At 34.6% G+C, this 11,034-nt stretch overlaps 1 protein-coding gene and 1 long non-coding RNA gene across 2 annotated transcripts in view; both read right to left on the reverse strand.

Moving 5' to 3' along the window:
- Nucleotides 1-339: 339 nt before the first annotated feature.
- On the reverse strand, nucleotides 340-2,448 carry LOC121812666. Its single transcript, XR_006053232.1, has 4 exons — nucleotides 2,360-2,448; nucleotides 1,752-1,757; nucleotides 1,209-1,288; nucleotides 340-1,057 (listed from the first exon to the last, which is right to left on the reverse strand). It is a non-coding gene; the product is annotated as an uncharacterized LOC121812666 (long non-coding RNA).
- Nucleotides 2,449-7,357: 4,909 nt separating this feature from the next.
- Nucleotides 7,358-11,034, reverse strand: part of LOC121812664 (receptor-type tyrosine-protein phosphatase H-like) — a 34,853-nt gene continuing 31,176 nt past the window's right edge. Inside the window, exons 6-15 of the mRNA XM_042215452.1 lie at nucleotides 10,859-11,034; nucleotides 10,448-10,705; nucleotides 10,037-10,294; nucleotides 9,627-9,884; nucleotides 9,216-9,473; nucleotides 8,805-9,062; nucleotides 8,395-8,652; nucleotides 7,985-8,242; nucleotides 7,575-7,831; nucleotides 7,358-7,421 (exon numbers count right to left, since the gene is read on the reverse strand). Of these exons, the coding sequence (XP_042071386.1) occupies nucleotides 7,680-7,831; nucleotides 7,985-8,242; nucleotides 8,395-8,652; nucleotides 8,805-9,062; nucleotides 9,216-9,473; nucleotides 9,627-9,884; nucleotides 10,037-10,294; nucleotides 10,448-10,705; nucleotides 10,859-11,034 (2,134 nt within the window). The 3' untranslated portion in view covers nucleotides 7,358-7,421; nucleotides 7,575-7,679. The remainder of the gene's footprint in view (nucleotides 7,422-7,574; nucleotides 7,832-7,984; nucleotides 8,243-8,394; nucleotides 8,653-8,804; nucleotides 9,063-9,215; nucleotides 9,474-9,626; nucleotides 9,885-10,036; nucleotides 10,295-10,447; nucleotides 10,706-10,858) is intronic.

Genomic DNA, 11,034 nt, shown 5'->3' on the forward strand with positions numbered 1-11,034 from the left:
TTTTCTTACATATTTACACATTTACACATGTACTTACACCAAAAAGGACAAGTCTGTCTCCTAATCAATTCTGTGTTGACTGATAATTGACTATATTATGCTTTCACAGAATTGTGCAACATACAAACAATGAATGCTTCACTAAAACTACCCTTAAACAGGACTGAATTAAATGTCTGAAACATAAACCATTTTCCCAGATGTAGCCAGGTAGAAATGAAAGGCAACTGACCTTTGAGCACGAGGATGATCAGTGCACAATCCATGAGTGAAAAGTTTAGAAAGGCACAGTGTATTAATTTATCCGGTGCAAAGTTTTTTAAACTTTATCCTTTATTGTACATATTCACTTACTGTATATAATGTTCTCTGTTTGCACAGTCTAGGAGTGCTTCAGGGCACATTCACTGCGTGTTGTACTCGTATAACCATGCATGTGGCAAATAAAGAATCTTGAATCTTGTAGTCCAAGGAACGACTACATTTCAGATGGCTCATCTTTCAGTCTTTTGCTGTTGTTTAACAGTGCTTACTTATAATTTTAAAAGAGGTTTCCCATAGATCAGAATAAAATTTAAGATAAAAGTAAGTAAAACAGACCCATCTTTGGCAAATATTTTGGTGTGGATGGATTGCAGGTTCTTTCATAACTAGCCTGGATCTATTTGTATATTTCCCTTTGGCTCAGGTTAAATAAGATAGAGCTCTGCTTGTACTCTCTCAGACCATAGAGAACAGTGAAGCTTATAACCAAATCCCCAACCAATTTAATAGACAATGGCAAAGTGGTGACACATCTAAATCATGACCTCTTCTACTGTTAAGGTACAAAGGATAAAGATGTACAATGCTCTTTCCCAGTTATACCCCCAAAAAAGAATTTATTTATTTATTTTTGATTCTGTTTAGGGAAAGTAATTAAAAATATAATTTTTCTATAACAGTACAGATCCAGTCACTTTCTCTTAATCTCATGTCTTCTCCTCTGGTGTCATGGCTGAACAGGCTTAACCTTGAGGAATGAAAACTGTGGCAATAATCCATATCGTCTGAAAAACTAGATTGGGACAACAACAATAAAAAACGTCACCCACGCACATAATAGAGAAAATGTTAATGTTACCACTAGACAAAAAAATCTAAAGACTACTTAAAAGTAAATTTTAGGAAGCTGATAAAAAAGAAAAGCAAACACAGGGAAATCTCACCTCCTTCATCTTATCCTGTATATCCAAGTCTGACAGCTGAACAAATGACCTTAATTTGATCTTCATTCCAACAACATAATCTGTTCACATAAATAAAAACAAGTTACTTGAAATAATAACATGAAATAGTCAGTGTGACTTCATTACAGTACACAAAAGCTATACTATACCTACATGACCCATTCCAATTTGATGTTACAGATATTATTATTTATGAAAAATTTATTTAGAAGAAATTTGGAGAAAAATTTCTACTATTCAAATGCCTCTTTGTTTACCGAGAACATTTTTATCTGACATTTTATTATGACATTTTCTACATAACAGTGTCTTCTTTCATTTTAATATTAGGATTAATATTAGGATTAAATTTAAACTAATTCCTAGTGTTTAAAATCTGGCCAAATGAATCCAAACACATGACACATAATGAAGTAAATTAAGCACTGGATAAAAATATGAAATTCATCTCATCAGACAGAAATATTTTTTAATAAAAACTAAATATAATACAAAATAATAACAAAAAATATAAACACTTACTAGGTCCTTTGTAGAAAGCAGAGTTTATTGTGTGTTCACACAGAAAAATAAAGAAAAAAATAAACATTTAAAATTAAATAAATATTTATTTGACATGTCTTCATAGTGTAAATCAAACATTGCATTGCATTAATGAATCAAATGAAAAATCAAAAGAACAATACTAAAGGATAAGGATGGTTAAAGACACGGATGAGCGGCTGAAGGAAGAAGTGTTACAGAAAGGAAATTAAAACCCACAAAAATAGTAATTTTCCTTTAATTTATCCTACATTTAATTCAGTTTGAATGATTGCTGATTGTACCTTTTACCAAGTACATCAAGAAATACTGAATTACAAAACTTAATCATACAAAAGCATATATTATGATCTGCAAAATCACAGCAATTGTCCTCAGAGGTAGACGAGAGCTTTTTGCTTCACTACTGTAGTGTCCCTAACACTATTTTTGAAACATATTAACTCACCAGTGACTGCAGTAAGTTCACAAATACTTTAGAATCGATTTTTTACTAGTTAACAAGCCTAATGTTTGACCTATTTTTCATTTTAATCATTAACTTGTTAAAAAATTGCAATGCAGTTCGAAAATATTGATTAACTCACCAGTGACTGCAGTAATGCTGACTCCACTGCTTCTGACGTTCTCAAACACAGAGTAGAGAGTGAATGTGTATTGAGTTCCAGCAGTGAGATTGAGATGCTGGTTTCATTTTGTCCTGATGATATGAGGTTTTGTGCATTTGAAGGAGCTAAACGAAAAAATGAGAAAAATAAAGTAAGTTCAAAAAGTCTTTCGAATTGATTTTTCTCTTCTTAATAACACTTAATAATTTCATTGTTGATTTTAATCAAAAATATGTGATAACATTGTAATGCAGTTTAAATAATTTCATTAACTTACCAGTGACTGCAGTAATACTGACTCCAGAGCTTCTGACGTTCTCAAACACAGAGTAGAGAGTGAATGTGTATTGAGTTCCAGCAGTGAGAGATGAGACTGTGTGATTCTACTGGTCCATTTCCAGCTGGTGCACTGATGCTTGTCTCTGTACCATTAAACTGGAGAACAAAGCTGACATTGTTGTTGACTTTATTCCACTGCAGAGTGATGCTGGTTTCATTTTGTCCTGATGATATGAGGTTTTGTGCATTTGAAGGAGCTAAATGAAAAAATGAGAAAATAAAGTAAAAGTTTCAAAAATTCTTCAAATTGATTTCTGCCACATTAACAACACGTAAAATTTGTTTTGAATTATTATTATAGTTTTTGAAAATATATTGAATATATGCAGTTTAAAAATTGATTAAATACCAGTGACTGCAGTAATGCTGACTCCACTGCTTCTGACGTTCTCAAACACAGAGTAGAGAGTGAATGTGTATTGAGTTCCAGCAGTGAGAGATGAGACTGTTTGATTACTGGTCCATTTCCAGCTGGTGCACTGATGCTTGTCTCTGTACCATTAAACTGGAGAACAAAGCTGACATTGTTGTTGACTTTATTCCACTGCAGAGTGATGCTGGTTTCATTTTGTCCTGATGATATGAGGTTTTGTGCATTTGAAGGAGCTAAATGGAAAAATGAGAAAATAAAGTAAGTTTCAAAAATTCTTCAAAATTGATTTCTCACTAGTTAAAAACAGTAAAAAATTATACTTTTGAATTATTATCAGTAGTTTTGTGAAAATATTGTATTGCAGTTTAAATCAATTGATTAACTCACCAGTGACTGCAGTAATGCTGACTCCACTGCTTCTGACGTTCTCAAACACAGAGTAGAGAGTGAATGTGTATTGAGTTCCAGCAGTGAGAGATGAGACTGTGTTGATTTCACTGGTCCATTTCCAGCTGGTGCACTGATGCTTGTCTCTGTACCATTAAACTGGAGAACAAAGCTGACATTGTTGTTGACTTTATTCCACTGCAGAGTGATGCTGGTTTCATTTTGTCCTGATGATATGAGGTTTTGTGCATTTGAAGGAGCTAAATGAGAAAAATGAGAAAATAAAGTAAGTTTCAAAAATCTTTCGAAATTGATTTCTCGACTCGTTAATAACACGTAATAAATTTACTTTTGAATTTTATCAAGTATTTGATAACTATTGTAATGCAGTTTAAATAATTGATTAACTCACCAGTGACTGCAGTAATGCTGACTCCAAGCTTCTGACGTTCTCAAACACAGAGTAGAGAGTGAATGTGTATTGAGTTCCAGCAGTGAGAGATGAGACTGTTTGATTACTGGTCCATTTCCAGCTGGTGCACTGATGCTTGTCTCTGTACCATTAAACTGGAGAACAAAGCTGACATTGTTGTTGACTTTATTCCACTGCAGAGTGATGCTGGTTTCATTTTGTCCTGATGATATGAGGTTTTGTGCATTTGAAGGAGCTAAATGGAAAAATGAGAAAAAAGTAAGTTTCAAAAATTCTTCAAATTGATTTCTCACTAGTTAAAAACAGTACAAAAATTATACTTTTGAATTATTATCAGTAGTTTGTGAAAACATTGTATTGCAGTTTAAATCAATTGATTAACTCACCAGTGACTGCAGTAATGCTGACTCCACTGCTTCTGAGTTCTCAAACACAGAGTAGAGAGTGAATGTGTATTGAGTTCCAGCAGTGAGAGATGAGACTGTGTGATTCACTGGTCCATTTCCAGCTGGTGCACTGATGCTTGTCTCTGTACCATTAAACTGGAGAACAAAGCTGACATTGTTGTTGACTTTATTCCACTGCAGAGTGATGCTGGTTTCATTTTGTCCTGATGATATGAGGTTTTGTGCATTTGAAGGAGCTAAATGAGAAAAATGAGAAAACAAGTAAATTTCAAAAATTCTTCAAATTGATTTCTCCCACTAGTTAAAAACGTAAATTGTTTTTGATTTACTTATCAGTATTTTGTGAACATTATAATGTAGCAGTTTAAACAATTGATTAATTACCAGTGACTGCAGTAATGCTGACTCCACTGCTTCTGACGTTCTCAAACACAGAGTAGAGAGTGAATGTGTATTGAGTTCCAGCAGTGAGAGATGAGACTGTTTGATTCACTGGTCCATTTCCAGCTGGTGCACTGATGCTTGTCTCTGTACCATTAAACTGGAGAACAAAGCTGACATTGTTGTTGACTTTATTCCACTGCAGAGTGATGCTGGTTTCATTTTGTCCTGATGATATGAGGTTTTGTGCATTTGAAGGAGCTAAATGGAAAAATGAGAAAAAAAGTAAGTTTCAAAAATTCTTCAAAATTGATTTCTCACTAGTTAAAAACAGTCAAAAATTATACTTTTGAATTATTATCAGTAGTTTTGAAAATATGTATTGCAGTTTAAATCAATTGATTAACTCACCAGTGACTGCAGTAATGCTGACTCCACTGCTTCTGACGTTCTCAAACACAGAGTAGAGAGTGAATGTGTATTGAGTTCCAGCAGTGAGAGATGAGACTGTTTGATTACTGGTCCATTTCCAGCTGGTGCACTGATGCTTGTCTCTGTACCATTAAACTGGAGAACAAAGCTGACATTGTTGTTGACTTTATTCCACTGCAGAGTGATGCTGGTTTCATTTTGTCCTGATGATATGAGGTTTTGTGCATTTGAAGGAGCTAAACTGAAAAATGAGAAAAATAAAGTAAGTTCAAAAAGTCTCTTCAATTGATTTCTTCATAACACTTAAAATTACAGTCAATTATCTTTATGAATTATATCATATTGTGATAATATTGTAATGCAGTTTAAATCAATTCGATTAACTCACCAGTGACTGCAGTAATCTGACTCCAGATGCTTCTGACGTTCTCAAACACAGAGTAGAGAGTGAATGTGTATTGAGTTCCAGCAGTGAGAGATGAGACTGTGTGATTCACTGGTCCATTTCCAGCTGGTGCACTGATGCTTGTCTCTGTACCATTAAACTGGAGAACAAAGCTGACATTGTTGTTGACTTTATTCCACTGCAGAGTGATGCTGGTTTCATTTTGTCCTGATGATATGAGGTTTTGTGCATTTGAAGGAGCTAAATGAAAAAATGAGAAAAACAAGGTAAAATCAAAAATTTGTAGAAATTGATTTCTCGCCACTTAACAACACTGAAATTTGTTTTTATTTTTATCTTAATCAATGATATGTGAACCATTATAATGGAGTTTTAATAAATTGACTAAATTACCAGTGACTGCAGTAATGCTGACTCCACTGCTTCTGACGTTCTCAAACACAGAGTAGAGAGTGAATGTGTATTGAGTTCCAGCAGTGAGAGATGAGACTGTGTGATTTACTGGTCCATTTCCAGCTGGTGCACTGATGGTTGTCTCTGTACCATTAAACTGGAGAACAAAGCTGACATTGTTGTTGACTTTATTCCACTGCAGAGTGATGCTGGTTTCATTTTGTCCTGATGATATGAGGTTTTGTGCATTTGAAGGAGCTAAACGAAAAAATGAGAAAAATAAAGTAAGTTCAAAAAGTCTTTCGAATTGATTTTTCTCTTCTTAATAACACTTAATAATTTCATTGTTGATTTTAATCAAAAATATGTGATAACATTGTAATGCAGTTTAAATAATTTCATTAACTTACCAGTGACTGCAGTAATACTGACTCCAGAGCTTCTGACGTTCTCAAACACAGAGTAGAGAGTGAATGTGTATTGAGTTCCAGCAGTGAGAGATGAGACTGTGTGATTCAATGGTCCATTTCCAGCTGGTGCACTGATGCTTGTCTCTGTACCATTAAACTGGAGAACAAAGCTGACATTGTTGTTGACTTTATTCCACTGCAGAGTGATGCTGGTTTCATTTTGTCCTGATGATATGAGGTTTTGTGCATTTGAAGGAGCTAAATGGAAAAATGAGAAAATAAAGTAAGTTTCAAAAATTCTTCAAAATTGATTTCTCACTAGTTAAAAACAGTAAAAAATTATACTCTTGAATTATTATCAGTAGTTTGTGAAAACATTGTATTGCAGTTTAAATTAATTGATTAACTCACCAGTGACTGCAGTAATGCTGACTCCACTGCTTCTGACGTTCTCAAACACAGAGTAGAGAGTGAATGTGTATTGAGTTCCAGCAGTGAGAGATGAGACTGTGTGATTCACTGGTCCATTTCCAGCTGGTGCACTGATGCTTGTCTCTGTACCATTAAACTGGAGAACAAAGCTGACATTGTTGTTGACTTTATTCCACTGCAGAGTGATGCTGGTTTCATTTTGTCCTGATGATATGAGGTTTTGTGCATTTGAAGGAGCTAAATGGAAAAATGAGAAAATAAAGTAAGTTTCAAAAATTCTTCAACATTGATTTCTCACTAGTTAAAAACAGTAAAAAATTATACTCTTGAATTATTATTAGTAGTTTGTGAAAACATTGTATTGCAGTTTAAATCAATTGATTAACTCACCAGTGACTGCAGTAATGCTGACTCCACTGCTTCTGACGTTCTCAAACACAGAGTAGAGAGTGAATGTGTATTGAGTTCCAGCAGTGAGAGATGAGACTGTGTGATTCACTGGTCCATTTCCAGCTGGTGCACTGATGCTTGTCTCTGTACCATTAAACTGGAGAACAAAGCTGACATTGTTGTTGACTTTATTCCACTGCAGAGTGATGCTGGTTTCATTTTGTCCTGATGATATGAGGTTTTGTGCATTTGAAGGAGCTAAATGAAAAAATGAGAAAAACAAGGTAAAATCAAAAATTTGTAGAAATTGATTTCTCGCCACTTAACAACACTGAAATTTGTTTTTATTTTTATCTTAATCAATGATATGTGAACCATTATAATGGAGTTTTAATAAATTGACTAAATTACCAGTGACTGCAGTAATGCTGACTCCACTGCTTCTGACGTTCTCAAACACAGAGTAGAGAGTGAATGTGTATTGAGTTCCAGCAGTGAGAGATGAGACTGTGTGATTTACTGGTCCATTTCCAGCTGGTGCACTGATGTTGTCTCTGTACCATTAAACTGGAGAACAAAGCTGACATTGTTGTTGACTTTATTCCACTGCAGAGTGATGCTGGTTTCATTTTGTCCTGATGATATGAGGTTTTGTGCATTTGAAGGAGCTAAATGAAAAAATGAGAAAAACAAGGTAAAATCAAAAATTTGTAGAAATTGATTTCTCGCCACTTAACAACACTGAAATTTGTTTTTATTTTTATCTTAATCAATGATATGTGAACCATTATAATGGAGTTTTAATAAATTGACTAAATTACCAGTGACTGCAGTAATGCTGACTCCACTGCTTCTGACGTTCTCAAACACAGAGTAGAGAGTGAATGTGTATTGAGTTCCAGCAGTGAGAGATGAGACTGTGTGATTTACTGGTCCATTTCCAGCTGGTGCACTGATGCTTGTCTCTGTACCATTAAACTGGAGAACAAAGCTGACATTGTTGTTGACTTTATTCCACTGCAGAGTGATGCTGGTTTCATTTTGTCCTGATGATATGAGGTTTTGTGCATTTGAAGGAGCTAAACGAAAAAATGAGAAAAATAAAGTAAGTTCAAAAAGTCTTTCGAATTGATTTTTCTCTTCTTAATAACACTTAATAATTTCATTGTTGATTTTAATCAAAAATATGTGATAACATTGTAATGCAGTTTAAATAATTTCATTAACTTACCAGTGACTGCAGTAATACTGACTCCAGAGCTTCTGACGTTCTCAAACACAGAGTAGAGAGTGAATGTGTATTGAGTTCCAGCAGTGAGAGATGAGACTGTGTGATTCAATGGTCCATTTCCAGCTGGTGCACTGATGCTTGTCTCTGTACCATTAAACTGGAGAACAAAGCTGACATTGTTGTTGACTTTATTCCACTGCAGAGTGATGCTGGTTTCATTTTGTCCTGATGATATGAGGTTTTGTGCATTTGAAGGAGCTAAATGGAAAAATGAGAAAATAAAGTAAGTTTCAAAAATTCTTCAAATTGATTTCTCACTAGTTAAAAACAGTAAAAAATTATACTTTTGAATTATTATTAGTAGTTTGTGAAAACATTGTATTGCAGTTTAAATCAATTGATTAACTCACCAGTGACTGCAGTAATGCTGACTCCACTGCTTCTGACGTTCTCAAACACAGAGTAGAGAGTGAATGTGTATTGAGTTCCAGCAGTGAGAGATGAGACTGTGTGATTTACTGGTCCATTTCCAGCTGGTGCACTGATGCTTGTCTCTGTACCATTAAACTGGAGAACAAAGCTGACATTGTTGTTGACTTTATTCCACTGCAGAGTGATGCTGATTTCATTTTGTCCTGATGATATGAGGTTTTGTGCATTTGAAGGAGCTAAATGAAAAAATGAGAAAAACAAGGTAAAATCAAAAATTTGTAGAAATTGATTTCTCGCCACTTAACAACACTGAAATTTGTTTTTATTTTTATCTTAATCAATGATATGTGAACCATTATAATGGAGTTTTAATAAATTGACTAAATTACCAGTGACTGCAGTAATGCTGACTCCACTGCTTCTGATGTTCTCAAACACAGAGTAGAGAGTGAATGTGTATTGAGTTCCAGCAGTGAGAGATGAGACTGTGTGATTTACTGGTCCATTTCCAGCTGGTGCACTGATGCTTGTCTCTGTACCATTAAACTGGAGAACAAAGCTGACATTGTTGTTGACTTTATTCCACTGCAGAGTGATGCTGGTTTCATTTTGTCCTGATGATATGAGGTTTTGTGCATTTGAAGGAGCTAAATGGAAAAATGAGAAAATAAAGTAAGTTTCAAAAATTCTTCAAAATTGATTTCTCACTAGTTAAAAACAGTCAAAAATTATACTTTTGAATTATTATCAGTATTTTTTGAAAATATTGTATTGCAGTTTAAATCAATTGATTAACTCACCAGTGACTGCAGTAATGCTGACTCCACTGCTTCTGATGTTCTCAAACACAGAGTAGAGAGTGAATGTGTATTGAGTTCCAGCAGTGAGAGATGAGACTGTGTGATTTACTGGTCCATTTCCAGCTGGTGCACTGATGCTTGTCTCTGTACCATTAAACTGGAGAACAAAGCTGACATTGTTGTTGACTTTATTCCACTGCAGAGTGATGCTGGTTTCATTTTGTCCTGATGATATGAGGTTTTGTGCATTTGAAGGAGCTAAACGAAAAAATGAGAAAAATAAAGTAAGTTCAAAAAGTCTTTAGAATTGATTTTTCTCTTCTTAATAACACTTAATAATTTCATTGTTGATTTTAATCAAAAATATGTGATAACATTGTAATGCAGTTTAAATAATTTCATTAACTTACCAGTGACTGCAGTAATACTGACTCCAGAGCTTCTGACGTTCTCAAACACAGAGTAGAGAGTGAATGTGTATTGAGTTCCAGCAGTGAGAGATGAGACTGTGTGATTCAATGGTCCATTTCCAGCTGGTGCACTGATGCTTGTCTCTGTACCATTAAACTGGAGAACAAAGCTGACATTGTTGTTGACTTTATTCCACTGCAGAGTGATGCTGGTTTCATTTTGTCCTGATGATATGAGGTTTTGTGCATTTGAAGGAGCTAAATGAAAAAATGAGAAAAACAAGGTAAGTTCAAAAATTCTTCAAAATTGATTTCTCGCCACTTAACAACACTGAAATTTGTTTTTATTTTTATCTTAATCAATGATATGTGAACCATTATAATGGAGTTTTAATAAATTGACTAAATTACCAGTGACTGCAGTAATGCTGACTCCACTGCTTCTGACGTTCTCAAACACAGAGTAGAGAGTGAATGTGTATTGAGTTCCAGCAGTGAGAGATGAGACTGTGTGATTTACTGGTCCATTTCCAGCTGGTGCACTGATGCTTGTCTCTGTACCATTAAACTGGAGAACAAAGCTGACATTGTTGTTGACTTTATTCCACTGCAGAGTGATGCTGGTTTCATTTTGTCCTGATGATATGAGGTTTTGTGCATTTGAAGGAGCTAAATGGAAAAATGAGAAAATAAAGTAAGTTTCAAAAATTCTTCAAAATTGATTTCTCACTAGTTAAAAACAGTAAAAAATTATACTCTTGAATTATTATCAGTAGTTTGTGAAAACATTGTATTGCAGTTTAAATCAATTGATTAACTCACCAGTGACTGCAGTAATGCTGACTCCACTGCTTCTGACGTTCTCAAACACAGAGTAGAGAGTGAATGTGTATTGAGTTCCAGCAGTGAGAGATGAGACTGTGTGATTTACTGGTCCATTTCCAGCTGGTGCACTGATGCTTGTCTCTGTACCATTAAACTGGAGAACAAAGCTGACA

This window comes from Haplochromis burtoni, unplaced genomic scaffold, assembly GCF_018398535.1.
Source record: "Haplochromis burtoni strain Fernald_Lab_line unplaced genomic scaffold, NCSU_Asbu1 Contig_721, whole genome shotgun sequence".
In the NCBI taxonomy this organism is placed as follows: Eukaryota; Metazoa; Chordata; class Actinopteri; order Cichliformes; family Cichlidae; genus Haplochromis; species Haplochromis burtoni.